We start from the raw sequence: 22,644 nt of genomic DNA, 5'->3' as shown, positions 1-22,644 counted from the left end.
GCCTGAATTACTGCAGCAATGCGGCGTGGCATGGAGTTGATCAGTCTGTGGCACTGCTCAGGTGTTATGAGAGCCCAGGTTGCTCTGATAGTGGCCTTCAGCTCTTCTGCATTGTTGGGTCTGGCGTATCCATAGACTGTATAAATAAGGGCGTATCGCATCTTTCTCTTCACAATACCCCATAGATTTTCTATAGGGTTAAGGTCAGGCGAGTTTGCTGGCCAATTAAGAACAGGGATACCATGGTCCTTAAACCAGGTACTGCTAGCTTTGGCACTGTGTGCAGGTGCCAAGTCCTGTTGGAAAATGAAATCTGCATCTCTATAAAGTTGATCAGCAGCAGAAAGCATGAAGTGCTCTAAAACTTCCTGGTAGACGGCTGCGTTGACCTTGGACCAACACCAGCACAGTGGACCAACACCAGCAGATGACATGGCACTCCAAACCATCACTGACTGTGGAAACTTTACACTGGACTTCAAGCAACGTGGATTCTGTGCCTCTCCTCTCTTCCTCCAGAGTCGGGGACCTTGATTTCCAAAGGAAATGCTAAATGTACTTTCATCAGAGAACATAACTTTGGACCACTCAGCAGCAGTCCAGTCCTTTTTGTCTTTAGCCCAGGCAAGACGCTTCTGACGCTGTGTGAGTGGCTTGACACAAGGAATGCGACAGCTGAAACCCATGTCTTGCATACGTCTGTGCGTGGTGGTTCTTGAAGCACTGACTCCAGCTGCAGTCCACTCTATATGAATCTCCCCCACATTTTTGAATGACTTTTGTTTCACAATCCTCTCCAGGGTGCGGTTATCCCTATTGCTTGTAAAAAAAAATTCTACCAAATCATTTCCTTCCCCTCACCTCTCTATTAATGTGCTTGGACACAGAGCTCTGTGAACAGCCAGCCTCTTTAGCTATGACCTTTTGTGTCTTGCCCTCCTTGTGCAAGGTGTCAATGGTCGTCTTTTGGTCAGCTGTCAAGTCAGCAGTCTTCCCCATGATTGTGTTGCCTACAGAACTAGACTGAGAGACCATTTAAAGGCCTTTGCAGGTATTTTGAGTTAATTAGCTGATTAGCATGTGGCACCAGGTGTCTTCAATATTGAACCTATTCACAATATTAAAATTTTATGTGGGGCACAAACCTAACATTACATATGCGTCAACACACATATCGTACACTTAAGTATGGTGGTTGCTGCATCATGCAGTGGGGATGTTTCTCATTAGCAGGGCTGAGATATCTTGTTAAAATTTAAGGGAAAATGGATGGAGCAGGGAAACACTTCAAGAGGAACTGCTTCTGTCTGTTAAAAAGCTGAAGCTTGCGTGGACATTCAAGTTTCAGCAGCAGGACAATGACATCCCAAACACAAGGCCCCAAATTGGAGGGGCTAAAAAATATAAATGTGACTGTCCTACTGGGTCCCAGTCAAAGACTTAATCTCAATCTCATTAATAATCTGTGGCATAATTTGAATACTTTTGCATTGCATTTTATCATATACTGTATGTATACAAATTTATTTTATTTCTGAAAAATGTGTTTACCAAACAAATTTAAGATTAATTAATTAATTTATTTATATTCAGTGTTTGCTGAGATGCAAAATACAACAACAAAAAAATCAATAATAATAATCATTAGAATTTCACTGCTCAGAACGACACTGTTATTTTATGCATTTGACAATAAAAATACTTCGACTTTCTCTTTGACTAATATGCCAGAATGCAGAACTCAAAAGATCTTTCACATTATCATTTCAAGAACAAGTATAGTTTAAACATGATTATCATTGACATATCATTGACTTTATACCTAGTCCTGCACTAAAAATCAAGCTCAATTGAAAATAGATTTTTGGCCTGGAATAGGCTTCATCTGTGTACAGACATGTTAGTGTACAAACTGCAAGCAATACACTATGGCAGCCAAATATATGTATAGGTACAGACGAGATTTTTTAATTTAGAGTAAAGGCTCTGCTGAGCTTCTTTTTTTTTACATTAGAAATAAATGTACATTTTCAAATAAATGAGTCCCATACATATAATTAGACCTATCTTTACCTATTTGAAATGCATACCAAATAATTTACTTGAAAAAAAGAATTCTTGCAACAATGTATTTTTAAAGTAATTGTAAATGCATATACAAATGTTATGTTTTCCTTGAAAATGAATGAAAATAGTATTGGAACCCAGGTCGGATATGTAGCTCAGATCTGCACAGAGGACAGACTGACATCCCCATCCACCTCCAATATGTCGATCTGCTGGAACAAGAAGTGACGATGATTGTAGGTGAACATCTGGGCTCCATTCACCATCACCCTGTAGTACTGGGTGTCACAGATAATGGTCAGCTGAAAAACAGAGACTGACATGAGTGCTGAGATCAATAAAATAAACGTATATGGTATCACTGCAGCAAAAACATATACCGTTAAGCTCAAATTGTGGTCAGTACACAACTATTAAAAAAATACAAAATAAATGCTGAATTATGTAATATATAATACAACCTAATTGGATATAATGGAGTTAATACCATAAAAGGTTGGCCTCTGAAGAAGGGCATACCCCCTATTTTCTCCTCTGGACCCCAGGATTCATTTAGGAAACTGTTACGCACTACAACGTTGTCATTGAACCTGGGGTTGAAGTGGAGCGCCACCCCCGAGTTGAAACGTAGGTTAACAGCAAACCTAGAATCATATAGACCATGATCACAATTGAAATGCCTAGCCTACATTAAGTCCTATTTGCTATTAGACCAACACTCTGTGGCAAATATGGAGATAAATTGCATACATGTCATTACCTTTCAGCGTTGTAGTTGACCGTGCCTTGGACTGTGATGTTTTTACCTGGGTAAACTCCACCTGCCAGGATGTTTTTATACGGCACAGCCTGAGGACAAGATTCATTACATAACCATACATATTCACTGAAGAAATACAAACCCGATTCCAAAAAACTTGGGACACCATACAAATTGTGAGTAAAAAAGGAATGGAATAATTTATAAATCTCATAAACCTATATTTAATTCACAATAGAATATAGATAACATATCAAATGTTGAAAGTGAGACATTTTGTAATGTCATGCCAAATATTGGCTCATTTTGGATTTCATGAGAGCTACACATTCCAAAAAAGTTGGGACAGGTAGCAATAAGAGGCCGGAAAAGTTAAATGTACGGATAAGGAACAGCTGGAGGACCAATTTGCAACTTATTATGTCAATTGGCAACATGATTGGGTATAAAAAGTGTGGCAGTGTCTCTCAGAAGTCAAGATGGGCAGAGGATCATCAATTCCCCCAATGCTGTGGCGAAAAATAGTGGAGCAATATCAGAAAGGAGTTTCTCAGAGAAAAATTGCAAAGAGTTTGAAGTTATCATAATCTACAGTGCATAATATCATCCAAAGATTCAGAGAATCTGGAACAATCTCTGTGCATAAGGGTCAAGGCCGGAAAACCATACTGGATGCCTGTGATCTTCGGGACCTCAGACGGCACTGCATCACATACAGGAATGATACTGTAATGGAAATCACGACATGGGCTCAGGAATACTTCCAGAAAACATTGTCGGTGAACGCAATCCACCGTGCCATTCGCTGTTGCCGGCTAAAACTCTATAGGTCAAAAAAGAAGCCATATCTAAACAGGATCCAGAAGCGCAGGCGTTTTCTCTGGGCCAAGGATCATTTAAAATGGACTGTGGCAATGTGGAAAAGTGTTCTGTGGTCAGACGAATCAAACTTTGAAGTTCATTTTGGACTAAAGAGGACAAGGACAACCCAAGTTGTTATCAGCGCTCAGTTCAGATGCCTGCATCTCTGATGGTATGGGGTTGGATGAGTGCGTGTGGCATGGGCAGCCTACACATCTGGAAAGGAACCATCAATGCTGACAGTTATATCCAAGTTGTAGAACAACATATGCTCCCATCCAGACGTCGTCTCTTTCAGGGAAGACCTTGCATTTTCCAACATGACAATGCCAGACCACATACTGCATCAATTACAATGTCATGGCTGCATGACATAAAAGAAGAAGGATCCGGGTACTGAAATGGCCAGCCTGCAGTCCAGATCTTTCACCCATAGAAAACATTTGGCGCATCATAAAGAGGAAGGTGTGACAAAGAAGACCTAAGACAGTTGAGCAACTAGAAGCCTGTATTAGACAAGAATGGGACAACATTCCTATTCATAAACTTGAGCAACTTGTCTCCTCAGTCCCCAGATGTTTGCAGTCTATTATAAAAAGAAGAGGGGATGCCACACAGTGGTAAACATGGCTTTGTCCCAACTTTTTTGAGATGTGTTGATGCCATGAAATTTACAATCAACTTATCTTTCCATTAAAGTGATACATTTTCTTCGTCTTAACATTTGATATGTCATCTATGTTGTATTCTGAATAAAATATTGAAATTTGAAACTTCCACATCATTGCATTCTGTTTTTATTCCCAATTGTACAGTGTCCCAACTTTTTTGGAATGGGGTTTGTACATGAATGTAATTGTGGAGATTAGGGAGAGAAGGGGTGCTTACGATGTATGGCTGGGCAGTGTATGGAGGGGGTGCCTATGGAATAAATATTCAAATGTACGTCAGATTATGAAGAATTATTAGATCTTAGTTTTATTTAATATACACTGATGAGTCAAAACATTATGACCACTCACAGGTGAAGCGAAAAACTTTGACCATCTCCTAACAAGGGCACATGTCAAGGTCTGGGTAGATTAGATGGAAAGCGAACATCTAGTTGCCGTAGTCAATGTGTTGGATGAAGGAGAAATGGGCAGTTATGTTATGGCCAGATGACTGGGTCAGAACATCCTTAAAAAGGCAAGGATTGTGGGGTGCTCCTGGTCAGCAGTGGTGAGTACCTACTGACAGTGGACCAAGGAGGGACAAACCACAAACCAGCGACAGAGTTTTGGGTGCCCAAGGCTCATCAGTGTACGAGGACAATGAACGCTATCCTGTCTGGTCCAATTGACAGACAGTCTACTGTGACAAAAGTCACAGAAAATGTTGTATGATGGTTACGGGAGGGATGTATTATGCAATGCATCGCACCCTGCTGTGTATGGGACTGCAGACCAGACATAATGCCCATGATGACCCCTGTCCACCGTCAAAAGCACCTACAATGAGCAGGCGAGCGTCAGAACTGGACCTTGGAGCAGTGGAAGGTCACTTGGTCTGATGAGTCCTGTTATCTTTTACATCACGTGAACGTCAGTGTACGTGTGTGCCGTTAACCTGGGGAAGTGATGGCACCAGGATGCACTGTGGAAAGATGACAAGATGGTGGAGGGAGTGTGATGCTCTGGGCAAAGTTCTGCTGGAAACCCTGGGTCTGGGCATTCATGTGGACATCAATTTGGTACGTGCCATCTACCTAAACATTGCTGCAGACCAGGTACACCCCTTCATGGCAATGGTATTTCCTGATAGCAGTGGGCTATTTCAGTAAGGATTATGTGCCCTGCCACACTGCACAGATTGTTTGGGAATGGTTTAAGGAACATGATGAAGAGCTTAAGCTGTTGCCCTGGCCTCCAAATTTCCCTGATATGAATCCAATTGTGTATCTGTGGGATGTACTGGACCAACAAATCCCATCCTCAGCTGCTCCATATTGCAACTTACAGGACTTTAAGGATCTGCTGCTAATGTCTTGGTGCCAGATACCACAGGACACCTTCATGGGTCTTATTGAGTCCATGCTTCTGTGAGTTGGTGCTGTTCTGGCAGCATGCTGAGGATCAACAGCATATCAGGCTTGTGGTCATAATGTTTTGGCTCATCTGTGAAAATACGCAACTGGTCAAAAGTTTTGGAAGGCCTGCATTTTCCCAGCTTTTATTGAAATTCACACAATTTGTTGTCTTAATGTACTCTGAAATTAAAGCATAGAACAAATAAACAATTGGAGACAAAATATAAATAATGGAAACGTTTTGTTTAACAAAATGTAATCTACATTTTTGACTACAAACAATATTGTTCGGAAAGGTCTTCCCAACACTGTTGCAGAATTTCCCACAAATGTGTTGCACTTGTAAGATGCTTTGCTTTCTGACTAGTTCATCCCAAGCTCGATGGGGTCTACGTTTGGAGACTGTGCTGGCCGTTCATGATTTGAAGTCTACAGTCTTGTTATTTTTTGCCAGACCGCCTAAGAGCAGATGTCTCTTACAGAGTGAGTGAGTGAGTGACTGAGTGAGTGAGTGATCGACTGACCCTTATTAAATAGCATAGTGGTTCGAGACATGGCCTTCCATGCGAGCGACCCATGTTCGAGCCTCGCCGCAGACATAACAAATTACACATTAGGATTTGTTCTCGATAGACCAAAACTTCACTGGCTGCAACCTTCAGTAGCTATGTTATAGTAAACCCAAAATATTAATGTTTACGGTTATGTTGCGACTATTTCTGGTGGATGTTTTTTCGAAATACCCATCCGTGCATCCTTAATGGGTTAATAGCCTATTGATCACCATTACTTGTAAATACTTTTACAATTAATACATTTTCTGCCCGCTTCTATTTACACTTCTGGTTAGATGCTAACTGCATTTCGTTGTTCTGTGCTTGTACTGTTCAAATGACAATGAAGTTGGATCTAATCTAATCTTCAGTCTAATCTTTCAGCAATTGGTCAGTTCTTATGACTATTCCAAGTAGTAAGTAGATAGTAGTAGGCCTATTACTGGCTAATAAATTTAATAAGAAACGTTAGTCACAATAACTAATGGTGTGTAGCTAAATATTCAAACTTGGCGTGATGTTAATGCATGACAAAATGATCTAATGTCAAGACGCAATTTTCTGAAGAGCTAGTATGTCCCAATACTGGCATACTAGCTAACTATATACAAAACAGTATGTACTTCACAATCATCCGGGAGGTACGCATTTGTAGTATGTAGTATGTGATTTGAGATTCAGCCAGTGCTTTCGATTTCCTGTAGTACACATTGCATAGTGGTTAGCTATTCAACTGTTATTGTATGGAGTCAATGTTTTCATTATAGATACTGTATAGCTATTAGCTAGCCATCTACAGTGATCTTAGTACAGTACAAGAGTACACTTTAGTTCTGATAATAAACGTTCTGTTGTCCACGTTATTTCAGCAAAAATGTAATGGCTGAGGTAAAAGTTTACATAGCATAATGGTTAAAGACACAGTGTGCCACATAAAAAATTGTGGATCAAAACCAGCCAGGGACAACAACATTCATCCTTTCTAATCGCGGGCTGGCTGAACTAAGCTTGCCTGGTTCCTTTTATGGTTTCTAAGTTAGTTCTGACATTGCCTGGAGGTATGTTTTGGGTTATCTTGCTGTAGGATGAAGCCCTAACAAATAGACAAACCCCATAGGGTATAGCATGGCGTGGCAAAATGCTATGGTAGCCGTTTTGGTTCATGACGCCGACGCTGAATCCAGCAAAATAATCCCAGACCATCATTCTTCCTCCTCCATCTAAGACAGTTGGTGTCACACACTGAGGAACCATCCTTTTGCCTGCTTGAAGGCATAAAAAACCCTGCATGATGAACACAGATTTATTTTAATTTTATGAATTGGTCCACAAGACCTTCTTGCAGTCTTCAGTAGTCCACTTGCAGTGCTTCATGGCCCAGGCAAGCCTCCTTTTCTTATTTTGCCATCTTTACAATGGCTTTCTTATTGCCACTTGAACTATCCATCCTACAGCTCAAAGTATTCTCGTCACAGTTGAAAATGGGACTTGCTTACTTCGACCAGTGTTAAGCTGTGCTTGAAGCTGTTGTCCTGTGAGCTGCCTTGACTCTCAAAAACATGTCTTCTGATTCTGTTGTGGCTTTGGGTCGGCCAGAGTTTCCTCCAGTTTCCAAGTGCCTTTTGCTGTAGGAAACTACTCACTGACACTTTTGCTTTCTTTGCACTTTCTCTAAAGGAAAGTTCTACATTTTTAAGGGTTATAATGGTCTGATGTCTTATGCCATTGTGATAGCAACATAGTACTGCCTGCAGTACAGTAGGGTTTAGTAACACAATCTGTTGCAACACTGTTTTTATGCAGAAAGAGAGTTTGTAATTAATCAACACAAGTTGGGACACCTGTGTGAATTGTTAGCATACATTTTCTAGGCTTAATTTACTTCAGTTCCTGCAGAACAGCTGTAAGTTGTTAACCCATTACGTTCACTGAAAAAGGCATTGGTAACACAAATGTAACACTTTATTTTAAAAGTCCCAAAAGTGTGCCTGTAAATGCTTTAAAGATTTTCAACTAACTATATGTAACATTTTAACTAACAATCTACGAACCCTAACCCCTAACCTTTATTCTATCCCTAACAACCTTTACCCTAAACCTTATTCTATACTTTACTCTTAATTTATCCTTAGCAAGCAGATGTTTATCAACTGATAGTTTGTTGAAAGTTTGTTGACAGTATTACTATCTAAAGAACATCTACAGATTGAAATGTGTCTCTTAAAAGAAAGTGTAACTGACTTTTTTATAACTTGGAAATGTAGGCTACATTCTTTTTCAGTTTTTGATAAACAATTTTTTTTAACTCTGGCTGTTTACCTATGTACCATTTCAGGTTATTCACTGGAGTTGAAAAAAAAATGGTGGTGTTCTAAAACGTTTGACCAGTAGTATATAAATATACATAGTGATCAGTCCAATTCCTTATCTTGGCTTCTACTCTCAAAATGTTTTTTACATTTGAATGTAACTCACCTGAAAATGTCCAGGGGAAAATGATGCAGCCAAGTGAGCCTGCAGAACAGACAAACATTTTCATTTTGGTGATTTATCAAACACACTTATCAAAAGCAGCTTACAACGAGCTCATAAATTTTCATACTTTGTGGTCGAGCTAAGTAATCAACAGCACATCCTGGTGGCAAAACATAGTTATGTCCACTAACAATGATAGAATGGAATTATATGCAGTTATCTTAAGAAAAAAACTATCCCAACCAAGTAAAAAAAACCCATGCACCAGTAAATACAAATGAACCTTAAACCCCAAATACAGTATAATCTACCTTTGAAGCGCCACACCTTTGAGGACGAGTTTTGCGTTGAAAACTTGTTTTTTGGTTTTGTCTACCCTGTAAACAAAATGTATTCTGGGTTATGTTAACACTACAACACTATGGCCAAATATACATTAACAGGTGGACCCACATGACATATTTCTAGGGCTGTAAAACTATTAAAAGTTAATCTCCAGTTAATTGCAATTCCTTTATTTTAAACGTGGTCTTATAGAAAGGTATAGAAAAAAATGGGTATAGAAAAAAAAGCATTGCATATTACTGAGGTGATGCCCCTGTTTTTGGATAACCTATCGTTAATTTCTTCAGTTTTTGAAGACTTCAAAGAAAATGCTTATAATTTGACAAAGGGATCTAAGAATATATTCAAACCACCGCAGGTGGTGAGACAACTCAAATACAGCAAATTAGCTTTTGTAAGGTGGTTTGAATATATTCATAGTTCCCTTATAGTGCATCAAGGACGTAAAAAAGATTGTACAGTCTCATTTCCCTTCTGAAATGTGATGCATGAGTATGTGAGTCAATGAATGGGTGAGTGACATTGTTTGTGTTTGAGAAAACACAATGTAAAATATCGTACTGGAATCCTTGTTAACAGCAGAGTACGTGTGGTTCTGATGGCAGTTGCTGAAAGTTTTGGATTTTATGTACTTCTGTGAGTGTATAAGGTACATGGTTCAGTCCAATTAAGCTGATAAAACGAATCTATGGCTTTCACCTTTGAGCTTTAGATAACATTGTTTGATCACGATAAGACTGCCACTTATGGATGTTTGTTATGACTGTTCACCAGGTGGATCTATTATATGAACAGTGGGTTTGGTGGGTTTTGAGCATTTCCCAAAAAGGATGTGTACTAAAGCTGTCCTTCATATTAAGCCTAAGTGGTGTTATTGGGAGTATCTTCAGAGGGGATGTTGTGAGTGGTAGACAGGTGTCCAATGTGATCTTCTGGAGCTCTGCCACTTGTTGTGTCACCTGAGGGGGTTGTCCGGCTATTTCCAGTCTGTCTGCTGCTTTTCCCATACGTCCTAATCTATGTTACTATGTACTGATGGAACCACTTTTGTGATATGTTTTCATATCTCCTGAACAGAATATACGGGTTCATGAAACTGATAATTCGATAAAAAATAAATAATAATGAAACTGGCAACAAAGAGATGGCTTTTGTGTTCCCACTGAATTGTTTGGACCTGACATCACATAAGCTACATGATTCGTTATCCCTATGTCATCACAATACATAACTTCAACGGCCTTTCAAATACTCATGGGGGCGGGCTAAGCTATTTTTAAATCTCAGCCCTCAGGTCTGTACATTCTTCTCTTACAAATAAAGTGAGACCAAACCAAAAGTATATTTTAGCAAATAATTTACAATTTAACTTGGGGGGTATATGGCTTGGTCACAAAACAGAGACAGAGGACCTATTCCAATCTTTCTCTGGATATGTCATCTCCAATGCTTTAACTTTACCCTACATCTAAAACAATAATGTATGTAATACAAAATACAGACAACTTCAGACAAATCATCCCATAGGAAACTACTTGGTTTCAAACTCCGCTGCTTTTCTATCACATGAACAAATACCCCTAACACATTGACATCACCTTGAACACCTTATATATACACTCCCTCAAATATGGACCTGAAAAAACACCCAGACAGGAACTATTAAGTTAAATATAAAACTAAAATCCACACACACACACATATATATATACAGCTCTGGAAAAAATTAAGAGACCACTGCACATTTTTCTTTCCTTTCCAAAAACTTTGAAAATGAAAGTTTTGGGTGAGGAAAAAAAAGAGTTCAATTTGCAGGGGTCTCTTAATTTTAACCCTTCTGTTCCTCATTCAGAACCTTCCTTTTCAACTTTTTTGGAAAGGAAAGAAAAAGGGGCAGTGGTCGCTTACTTTTTCCCCACAGCTGTGTGTGTATATATATATATATATATATATACACACACACATACAGTGGGGAGAACAAGTATTTGATACACTGCCAATTTTGCAGGTTGTCCCACTTACAAAGCATGTAGAAGTCGGTAATTTTTATCATAGATACTCTTCAACCGTGAGTGACGGAATCTAAAACATAAATCCAGAAAATCACATTGTGTGATTTTTAAGTAATTAATTAGCATTTTATTACATGACATAAGTATTTGATACATCAGAAAACCAGAACTTAATATTTGGTACAGAAACCTTTGTTTGCAATTACAGAGATCATACTTGACCAGGTTTGCACACACTGCAGCAGGGATCTTGGCCCACTCCTCCATACAGACCTTCTCCAGATCCTTCAGGTTTCGGGGCTGTCGCTGAGCAATACGGACTTTCAGCTCCCTCCAAAGATTTTCTATTGGTTTCAGGTCTGGAGACTGGCTAGGCCACTCGAGGACCTTGAGATGCTTCTTATGGAGCTACTCCTTAGTTGCCCTGGCTGTGTGTTTCGGGTCGTTGTCATGCTGGAAGACCCAGCCACGACCCATCTTCAAAGCTCTTACTGAGGGAAGGAGGTTGTTGGCCAAGATCTCGCGATACTTGGCCCCATCCATCCTCCCCTCAATATGGTGCAGTCGTCCTGTCCCCATTGCAGAAAAGCATCCCCAAAGAATGATGTTTCTACATCCATGCTTCATTGTTGGGATGGTGTTCTTGGGATTGGATTCATCCTTCTTCTTCCTTCAAACACGGTGAGTGGAGTTTAGACCAAAAAGCTCTATTTTTGTCTCATCAGACCATATGACCTTCTCCCATTCCTCCTCTGGATCATCCAGATGGTCATTGGCAAACTTCAGACAGGCCTGGACATGCGCTGGCTTGAGCAGGGGGACCTTGCGTGCGCTGCAGGATTTTAATCCATGACGGCATTGTGTGTTACTAATGGTTTTCTTTGAGACTGTGGTCCCAGCTCTCTTCAGGTCATTGACCAGGACCTGCTGTGTAGTTCTGGACTGATCCCTCACCTTCCTCATGATCATTGATGCCCCACGAGGTGAGATCTTGCATGGAGCCACAGACCGAGGGAGATTGACCGTTATCTTGAACTTTTTCTAATAATTGCACCAACAGTTGTTACCTTCTCACCAAGCTGCTTGCCTATTGTCCTGTAACTCATCCCAGCCTTGTGCAGGTCTACAATTTTATCCCTGATGTCCTTACACAGCTCTCTGGTCTTGGCCATTGTGGAGAGGTTGGAGTCTGTTTGATTGAGTGTGTGGACAGGTGTCTTTTATACAGGTAATGAGTGGAGAACAGGAGGGCTTCTTAAAGAAAATTAACAGGTCTGTGAGAGCCGGAATTCTTACTGGTTAATAGGTGATCAAATACTTATGTCATGCAATAAAATGCAAATTAATTATTTAAAAATCATACAATGTGATTTTCTGGATTTTTGTAAAAGAAATTACAGACCTCTAAATGCTTTGTAAGTAGGAAAATCTGCAAATTCGGCAGTGTATCAAATACTTGTTCTCCCCACTGTATGTATTATTTTACATTTAATTCAATATGTTTTATAGTATGTTGTCTTATATATAACTGGTCTGTACAGTCATGTGTTTGATGCTTTATGTGGACCCCAGATGGTGTTGCTGACGCATGTGTAATAGATAAGGAGGATCATAAATCTATGCCAGTAAATTCAGAGGAAGAGGGTTGGATTTACAGAAAGTCTTGCATCCACACTTGCCCCAGTGGGTTAGGGTAACGGATAAGCAAACTTTATTTTTTGACCATGACACCTAATGGGCACTGCACACTTGGTCCGCGTGTGTAAAAAAAAAAAGCATTGATTGAAAATACAGAGGCCATGACCTCAGTGTCCTCAATGGTATATATGGGCCTGTATGAAATGATGACAAAATAAATGGTCACTCCTACTAAGGCCAACTTTGTATGTTGTGATTAGTGATAACCTGGCATAAAGGACTAACCACCAGATTTTGACAGGACTATCTACCTCCCTGCTAGTTCTTTTTGTCACAAAAGACAGTGCAACTGTAGCTGTGCAGAGACCAAGTACACTAGCTACACACTGTGGTGTGGTGTGCTTCAAAGGGTTAGCAGAAAATATGCCTTATTACAGTAAGTTCCATGCAGTGATATGGGGACGCCATGTTAATGTATTTCAAACAACTGCAGACCTTATTCATGATTTAACGCGAAATACCAAAAGAGTAAATACTTTTATGATTAAGAATCCTATTAATCAAATTATCTGTCATAATGAAGAACGCTCATACTGTCTAGGTGGCCAGTTGAGGAGGAGGTGACTGGAGATTTTTTTCCCGTCACATTTTTATGTTTAGAATATACTCTGACAAATGTCTGTGTATTACTTGTGGGAGAAGTATGTTTGTCTTTACTATAAAGATATCTAAACATCCTGTGTAGTGCTATTACTGTGCTGACCATGATCACAGCGAACAAATTAGACCACTAGGTTGCATTTCAAAACACTGAATAGGATGAACACATCGATGTACATCTTGATTTACTCTAACACAATGGTGTACTGCAGGCTCCCGTTCTCCAAAGAGGAGGACCTCTCAGATACTCACTGTTCCTGTTGGGTTTGAGAAGGCAATGGATAGGATTTCAACTCCCCCATCCACTGAGATGGTATTCACTCTGGAGAATGGCAGCCGGTGCAGGTAGTTCATGAAGTGGGAGCCATTTAAAATCAGCTGGGATAAGACAGGATTTAGAATAGACAAGTAATCCAGAGGACAAAATAGGTTTGAAGAGGGGTGCTTCATGTAGACTAGATACAGTACAATATTGAATTAATGTCCAAAGTAAAAACAACAACAATGTAGTTTAAGCAATAACATGATCCTGACCGAATAAAAATCTTTGTTGACCAGGAACATGAGGGTGAAGTTGGCTCCCTGGGTCAAGGGTGCAGGGTGTACACGCTCCTCTGAGCCCCAATTGGAGCTCTGCAGGGTGTTGCAGACCAAAACGCTTGGAAAGCCTTCATATCGGATGTTAAAGTGGAGGGCTATGTCGGGATTGCCAATAGAGCCACACTTCAAATTCACATGGAACCTATACAGATAGAAAGAAGGAGGCATATTTTGATATAACAAGACTCAAGGTCAAGGCAGATTTTCTACAATGAAAGACATTTGTAACTCTCCCAACGCAACCACCGAACCACACCAAGCCCTCCCAATGCAACCACCAAACCACCCAATGCCCTCCCAATGCAACCACCAAACCACCCAATGCCCTCCCAATGCAACCACCAAACCACCCAATGTCCTGCCAATGCAACCACCAAACCACCCAGTGCAATCCAAATGCAACCACCCAATGCCCTCCCATTGCAACCACCAAACCACCCAATGCCCTCCCAATGCAACCACCAAAACATCCAGTGCCCTCCCATTGCAACCACCAAATGCCCTCCCAATGCAACCACCAAACCACCCAATGCCCTCCCAGGGCTGAAGATCTGCAAAACTAGAAAAAAGCCCTCCATCAATGAAAATCAAAGAAAAACCAGGCTCAAGTTAACAAAAGACCATAAGGATTGGACCATAGAGGAATGGAATAAGGTCATCTTCTCTGACAAGTCAAATTTTCTGCTTTGCCCAACATCTGGTCATCTAATGGTTTGACAAAGACCTAGAGAGGCCTACAAGAAAAATACCTGCTTCCCTCTGCTCTGACAATGTTCCCCAACTCTGAGAATAGTTTTTTTTCCCAGCATGGCAAATCTCCATGCCACACAGCCAGGTCAATGGGTGGAGGACCATCAGATCAAGACCCTGTCATGGCCAGCCAAATCTCCAGACCTGAACCCCACTGAAAACCTCTGGAATTTGATCAATGGAAGATGGCTGGTCACAAGCCATCAAACAAAGCCGAGCTACTTGAATTTTTGTGCCAGGAGTGGCATAAAGTCACCCTAAAGCAATATGACAGACTGGTGGAGAGCATGCCAAGACGCATGAAAGCTGTGATTAATAATCAGGGTTATTCCATCAAATATTGATTTCTGAACTCTTCCTAAGTTAAAACATTAGAATTTTTTGGTTGAAAAATGAATTTGAATTTGCTTTCTTTCCATTATTTGAGGTCTGAAAACAATGCATATATATATTATATACAGGTCTGGAAAAAATTAAGAGACCACTGCAAAATTATTAGTTTCTCAGGTTTTATGTGTGTATATATATGGTCATAAAATTTGAATATCATCAAAAAGTTGATTTATTTCAGTAATTCCATTCAAAAAGTGAAACTTGATCACGGATACAGGCGGCCGAAATGAGCTTTCTCCGCGGGGTAGCTGGGCGATCCCTTAGAGATGGATTTGTGAACAATATTTGAGAGAAATAGGCCTTTTATGTAAATAGAGAAAGATCTTAGATCTTTGAGTTCAGCTCATGATAAATGGGGGCAAAAAATTGTTGCGTTTATAATTTTGTTCAGTGTAAAAATTATAATTATTATTACCTCTGGGCTCCTGGTAAGACTCTTCCTGACACAGTGATGGACTTCCCCTCATAAAGAGCTCCCTGGATAGCGCCAGTGAATGGCAATATCTAGGGGCACAGAGCAAAACACAGCATGTGGCCAAACCTGAAATAAAAACTCAAAACACCATGATTTTGTAGTTAAAACATGAATGGTAGTGTGGCTAATGTGTTTGGAGGGTGTTTGAATGTTATCCTAAATGTGTTATGATACTGATGGGGTTGGGAATGTTTAAGCTACAGTGGGGAGAACAAGAATTTGATACACTGCCGATTTTGAAGGTTACACTTACAAAGCATGTAGAAGTCTGTAATTTTTATCATAGGTACTCTTCAACTGTGAGTGAAAAATCAAATTGTATGATTTTTAAGTAAATAATTTGCATTTTATTGCATGACAAGTATTTGATACATAAGAAAAGCAGAACTTAATATTTGGTACAGAAACCTTTGTTTGCAATTACAGTGATCATACGTTTCCTGTAGTTCTTGACCAGGTTTGCACACACTGCAGCAGGGATTTTGGCCAACTCCTCCGTACAGACCTTCTCCAGATCCTTCAGGTTTCAGGGCTGTCGCTGGGCAATACGGACTTTCAGCTCCTTCCAAAGATTTTCTATTGGGTTCAAGTCCAGGACCTTGAGATGCTTCTTACGGAGCCACTTCTTAGTTGCCCTGGCTGTGTTTTTCGGGTCGTTGTCATGCTGGAAGACCCAGCCACGACCCATCTTCAATGTTCTTACTGAGGGAAGGAGGTTGTTGGCCAACATCTCGCGATACTTGGTCCCATCCATCCTCATGATCATTGATGCCCCACGAGGTGAGATCTTGCATGGAGCCCCAGACCCAGGGAGATTGACCGTCATCTTGAACTTCTTCCATTTTCTAATAATTGCGCCAAGAGTTGTTGCCTTCTAACCAAGCTGCTTGCCTATTGTCCTGTAGCCCATCCCAGCCTTGTGCAGGTCTACAATTTTATCCCTGATGTCCTTACACAGCTCTCTGGTCTTGGCCATTGTGGAGAGGTTGGAGTCTGTTTGATTGAGTGTGTGGACAGGTGTCTTACATACAGGTAACGAGTTCAAACAGGTGCAGTTAATACACGTAATGAGTGGAGAACAGGAGGGCTTCTTAAAGAAAAACTAAGAGGTCTGTGAGAGCTAGAATTCTTACTGGTTGCTAGGTGATCAAATACTTATGTCATGCAACAAAATGCAAATGAATTATAAAAAAATCATACAATGTGATTTTCTGGATTTTTGGATTCCGTCTCTCACAGCTGAAGTGTACCTATGATAAAAATAATAGACCTCCACATGCTTTGTAAGTAGGAAAACCTGCAAAATCAGCAGTGTATCAAATACTTATTCTACCCACTGTATATCCCAAGATTTTTTGAACACACATTTTGGTAAGCAATTGCTTACACATCATATTCTTACAATACAGCCTCTGTAAACATTTTAGTGGCCCAGCAAGCCAAATAATCTTGCCAAAATGTCAGAGCTGTTGTAGCTTTCATTTCATCCTCGTTTTACAATCAGATATAACCTTTGGAGTATATTGCAGCTTTTACGATCATATACAGCGATGGAAAAAAAACTATTTATCCCCTGCTGATTTTGTACATTTTCCCACTGACAAAGAAATGATCAGTCTACATTTTTTATCGTAGGTTTATTTGAACAGTGAAAGTCAGAATATCAACAAAGAAATCCAGAAAACATGTAAAAAATATTATAAATTGATTTGCATTTTAATGAGTGAAATAAGTATTCAACCCCTCTGCAAAACATGACTTAGTACTTGGTGGCAAAATCTTTGTTGGCAATCACAGAGGTCAGACATTTCTTGTAGTTAGCCACCAGGTTTGCACACATCTCAGGAGGGATTTTGTCGCACTCCTCTTTGCAGATCTTCTCCAAGTCATTAAGGTTTCGAGGCTGAACCTTCAGCTCCCTCCACAGATTTTCTATGGGATTAAGGTCTGGAGACTGGCTAGGCAACTCCAGGACCATAATGTGCTTCTTCTTGAGTCACTCCTTTGTTGCCTTGGCCGTGTGTTTTGGGTCATTGTCATGCTGGAATACCCATCCACAACCCATTTTCAATGCCCTGGCTGAGGGAAGGAGGTTCTCACCCAAGTTGAGACGGTACATGGCCTCCTCCATCGTCCCTTTGATGCAGTGAAGTTGTCCTTTCCCTTAGCAGAAAATCACCCCCAAAGCATAATGTTTCCACCTCCATGTTTGATGGTGGGATGGTGTTCTTGGGGTCATAGGCAGCATTCCTCCTCCTCCAAACACGACAAGCTTGATTTTGGCCTCTTGTCCCTGACATCCTTGGACAACTCTTTGGTCTTGGCCATGGTGGAGAGTTTGGAATCTGATTGATTGATTGCTTCTATGGACAGGTGTCTTTTATACAGGTAACAAGCTTTCCTTTTAAAAGTGGGCTTCTAATCTCAGCTCGTTACCTGTATAAAAGACACCTAGCAGCCAGAAATCTTTCTGATTGAGAGGGGATCCTATACTTATTTCACTCATTAAAATGCAAATCAATTTATAAAATCTTTGAAGTGTTTTTCTGGATTTTTTTGTTGTTATTCTGTCTCTCACTGTTCAAATAAATAATTGAAAACAAAAGCAATCCTCACATTTTGCTTATATTTTGTGAGTGCTGACACATTTGATTAAATGTTCTTATTTTTACTTCTGTCATCAAGTTAAACTGCACAGCGGCAGCAGGTTAATGGTAGTGGGCTCATTTTGACCCATAACTTTATTGACCTAAAATATTTTTTTACACAGAACTATAAGGCATACAATAATTTTTATAATTATTATTTGGATTCTGTCTTTGATAGGATTGGGCTCAGATGTTTGCTGTTTGGTTTAATAATATCTCCACAACATCATAGTAGATGGTATCAAATCTGAGTTTCTTGAAGTTCAAAAAGGAGTCCCACACAACTAGGTACTAGACTCTCTACTGTTTACTATCTATATCAATAACATTAATGATACAGTTGTGCTCATAAGTTTACATGCCCTAACAGAAATTGTGACAATATTACTGATAATCCCCCCCAAAAAATGTAAGGATAGTGATCATATGAAGCCATTTATTATCACATAGTTGTTTGGCTCCTTTTTAAATCATAATGATAATAGAAATCACCCAAATCGTCCTGATCAAAAGTTTACATACCCTTGAATGGTTGGCCTAGTTACAGACACACAAGGTGAAAATGGCAATTAAAGGTGAATTTCCCACACCTGTGGCACTTTAAATTGCAATTAGTGTCTGTGCATAAATAGTCAATGAGTTTGTCGGCTCTCACATGGATGCACTGAGCAGGCAAGATACTGAGCCATGAGGAGCAGAAAATAACTGTCAAAAGACTTGCATAACAAGGTAACGGAACTCAATATAGATGGAAAATGTTATCCAAAGCCTTGCAAATGCCATTCAGTACTGTTCAATAACTAATTAAGAAGTGGAAAATTCAGTGATCTCTTGATACCAAGCCAAGGTCAGGTAGAACAAGAACGATTTCAGCCAAAACTTTGTATCCCGAAGAATTGTTCGAGATACAAAGAAAAACCCACAGGTAACCTCAGGAGAAATACAGGTTGCTCTGGAAAAAGACGGTGTGGTTGTTTCAAGGAGCACAATACGACAATACTTGAACCAAAATGAGCTGCATAGTTGAGTTGCCAGAAAGAAAACTTTACTGCGCCAATGCCACAAAAAAGCCTGGTTACAATATGCCCAGCAACACCTTGACACGCCTCACAGCTTCTGGCACACTGTAATTTGGAGTGACGAGACCAAAATAGAGTTTCATGGTCACAACCATAGGCGCTATGTTTGGAGAGGGGTCAAAAAAGCCTATAGTCAACAGAATACCATACCCAGCATGAAGCATGATGGTTGCTCATGGATGATTTGGGTGTGTGTGAGCTCTAAAGGTAAAGGGAATTTTGTGACAATTGACAGCAAGATGAATGCAGCATGTTATCAGAAAATACTGGCAGACAATTTGTATTCTTCTGCATGAAAGCTGTGTATGGGACGCTCTTGGACTTCCAGCACAACAATGACCCTAAGCACAAGGCCAAGTTGACCCTCCAGTGGTTACAGCAGAAAAAGGTGAAGGTTCTGGAGTGGCCAAAGTCTCCTGACCTTAATATAATCGAGCCACTCTGAGGAGATCTCAAACGTGCGGTTCATGGAAGATGACCAAAGACTTTGCATGACCTTAATGGGCAGCTATACCACCTGCAAGAACTTGGAGCCTCCTAGACAACTATTAGAAAAGACTGCACACTGTCATTGATGCTAAAAGGGGCAATACACACTATTTAGAATTAAGGGTTTGCAGACTTTTGAACAGGGGTCAGTTAATTTTTTCTTTGCCATGTTTTGTTTTATGATTGTGCCATTCTGTTATGACCTGCAGTTGAATAATAATGTTTTGCCTGCTCACTCATGTTTTCTTTACAAATGGTACACGTATTACAAATTCACCAAGGGGATACAAACTTCTGAGCACAACTGTATTTAAGGAATTGCTAAATTATTTTACAGTACATGCTGATTACAGTGTTTTATTACATTGAACCTACTTTTGACAATGTTTTTGGATACTTTAAATGTATTTTACCGGTACTGCAGTGGACACTTCATGATCCTTCCTTTACTAACTAAATTTGCTGTTTAATACATTACTTTCTATTAACAAACTTGTCCTACTACTGCCTTGTCAAGAGCAAACATTGAATGTGAAAAATACTTGGTTAGAGTCCCATACAAAGGATATTACGATATAAGTGTTTTTCAAAGTTCAATACTTTTTAACAGATTTAGATACGTCTTTTAAATCAAATCAAAGGTTTTAAAGCTTGTCCAGCTTAAACTAGAATATTTCAAACTTGGAAGGAAGTTTATATGATTCTTTTCGAATACGTTATTGCAAAATAGATGCGTTTTTTAAAGTTTGCAGGATTTCCAAAAGTTAAGTGCGTATTTTTTTATTGAACATTGTGACATTAAAATGACATTCATACATATAAAAATTTAAACATACCCCTGCATTTAAGATCGTTGAATATAAAACCAACTTGAAAAAATACATATGTGAATATTCAAGTATAATTCTTACTGGATTGAAGAAGGGTTGCTGACAAGCCATGTTTCCGTGTTTCTCTGAATATTGAATATTGAGCGATTCTCTGGAACGCACGTTCACAGAGATCCGGTATCCGGTGCTCTTGCAAAGTTTCGTTTCCTGCGAATGGACTGCGGTAAGTTTTATATTTGAGATTCGAACTTTGATCGTCACTACCTCACCAACTCATTGTTTTTGACACATTGTTTTCATTACGTTTCGATATGTCGAAGAGAAAGTAAAACACTGCGTTGCAAGTGTTAACGCACCTACTTTAAAGTGCACGGTTAATTGCAAATATAAATCTAAAAACTCGGACACAATTCAACTTTTATCCATATAACCAACTGATATAAAATAAGGGAAAAATCAGCGACTGCACTAGCAATATCATCCTTTAGTTGAACATTTTAGATAAATAGTCTATCAAAGTATATATCTAACTGATATAGCTTCAGGGACAACTGCCCTAACATCAACATACATTAGGTTTACAATTTTTTGATATCAGATATGTTTAATAGTTTTAAATGCATTTTTCATTACAAACTGTCAGTAGCTCTGACCTAATACTATACTACTACTACTACTTCTACTCCTAATACTACTACTACTATGACCACTAACTACTAATAACACTATATCATTTTTGGCCAAAATAACCAACTAATTTACATTCAGGAAGTGCTCTACCATCAACATCCTTTATTTTTACTATTTACATTTTGGTACAGGTTCACCTGGTTGTGTAGGTCTGAACTGGGAACCAATTTATAGGAAAAACCAAAAACCTGCAGACACTCGGCCCTCTGTGGAACCGGTTTGACACCCCTGCCTTAATATATCTATTAAGCTGGCTTTACTTAATATCAGATCTCTCACCTACAAATAATTCTTGATAAATGACATTATAATATCCTACAACCTAGATTTTATGTTTCTCACTGAAACATGGCTAACAGAAGATTGTAGTGCTGCAATTCTTAACAAGACAGCACCCGAAAAATCGGGCTAAATAAATATGTGTCGAAATGGTAGGAAAGGAAGAGGAGTGGCTGCCCTATTCAAAGATACATTCCAGTGCAAAGGTAAAGAAAACTATGAGCAAACAGAAAACACCATGGGAATGATCAACAAAAATATCAACAATACCCCCACTCTATTTGTCATGGTCGACATGCTTACAAACCCAATAAAGCAGATAGCATCAGAACTCATGTCTACTGTGAAATGTACTGAATTTGCGTGTTTCTTTAGTGAAAAGATTATAAGTATTAGATGGAACATCAGAACTACACAGTCTAACAAGGACTCTGTACCGTCACCATGACCACCAAGACAACTTGGTTATTATGTCACATTTTAATACAATTGATCAAAAATCCCTAGAAGAATCAGTTTGACATCTTAAAGCTTCTACATGCTGTCTCGACACACTGCCATCAGACTTAATTTTTTTTTTTTAACTCTATAACAATGGACCTACAGCAAATAGTTAATATCTCTCTTCATTCAGGCATTTTCCCAACGTCTCTAAAAACAGCTGCCATTAAGCCCCTATTAAAAAAGAGAACACTGGATGTATCTATAATTAAGAACTATAGACCTGTATCAAATCTCCCTTTTATAGCCAAGATTATTGAGAAGGTTGTCTTCAATCAACTCAGCAATTATGTGACTTTAAGCGGTCTCTTAGACAAATTTCAGTCAGGTTTCAGACCTCACCACAGTACTGAAACAGCCCTGATTAAAGTTTTAAATGATATACGGCTGAATACTGATTCTGATAAAATTACAGTTCTGGTTCTATTAGATCTCATTGCAGCATTTTACACTGTAGATCATAGAACAAT

General features: G+C 39.4%; 1 protein-coding gene across 2 annotated transcripts; it reads right to left on the bottom strand.

Moving 5' to 3' along the window:
- Window positions 1-1,579: 1,579 nt before the first annotated feature.
- On the bottom strand, window positions 1,580-21,044 carry LOC109614628 (galectin-9). 2 transcript variants are annotated; one of them, XM_034292973.1, is made up of 11 exons: window positions 21,031-21,044; window positions 20,786-20,907; window positions 15,599-15,687; window positions 13,975-14,182; window positions 13,693-13,818; window positions 9,097-9,162; window positions 8,786-8,824; window positions 4,577-4,609; window positions 2,828-2,916; window positions 2,555-2,711; window positions 1,580-2,369 (listed from the first exon to the last, which is right to left on the bottom strand). In XM_034292973.1, exons 2-11 carry the CDS (start codon window positions 20,813-20,815, stop codon window positions 2,223-2,225), a joined length of 984 nt encoding a protein of 327 aa, XP_034148864.1. In that variant the 5' UTR covers window positions 20,816-20,907; window positions 21,031-21,044; the 3' UTR covers window positions 1,580-2,222. The 2 variants fall into 2 exon arrangements, with proteins under 2 accessions (XP_034148864.1, XP_034148863.1); XM_034292972.1 differs by lacking the exons at window positions 9,097-9,162; window positions 21,031-21,044 and having other exon boundaries at window positions 20,786-20,906.
- Between the last annotated feature and the right edge of the window lie 1,600 nt (window positions 21,045-22,644).

This window comes from Esox lucius, chromosome 7 (assembly GCF_011004845.1).
Source record: "Esox lucius isolate fEsoLuc1 chromosome 7, fEsoLuc1.pri, whole genome shotgun sequence".
Taxonomy (NCBI): Eukaryota; Metazoa; Chordata; class Actinopteri; order Esociformes; family Esocidae; genus Esox; species Esox lucius.
The sequence above is the reverse complement of the archived record's forward strand: the minus strand, read 5'-3'. Positions and strand labels throughout refer to the sequence as shown.

What these genes read in the sequence shown, in the direction of transcription:
- LOC109614628 (XM_034292973.1), bottom strand. Translation starts at nt 20,815, where the DNA reads ATGGCTTGTCAGCAACCCTTCTTCAATCCA. An exon ending in GTCTTACCAGGAGCCCAGAG is followed by an intron (nt 14,183 to 15,598) that starts GTAATAATAATT and finishes CTATCTGTATAG; the next exon opens with GTTCCATGTGAATTTGAAGT. An exon ending in TTTCCCCTGGACATTTTCAG is followed by an intron (nt 4,610 to 8,785) that starts GTGAGTTACATT and finishes TTTATTCCATAG; the next exon opens with GCACCCCCTCCATACACTGC.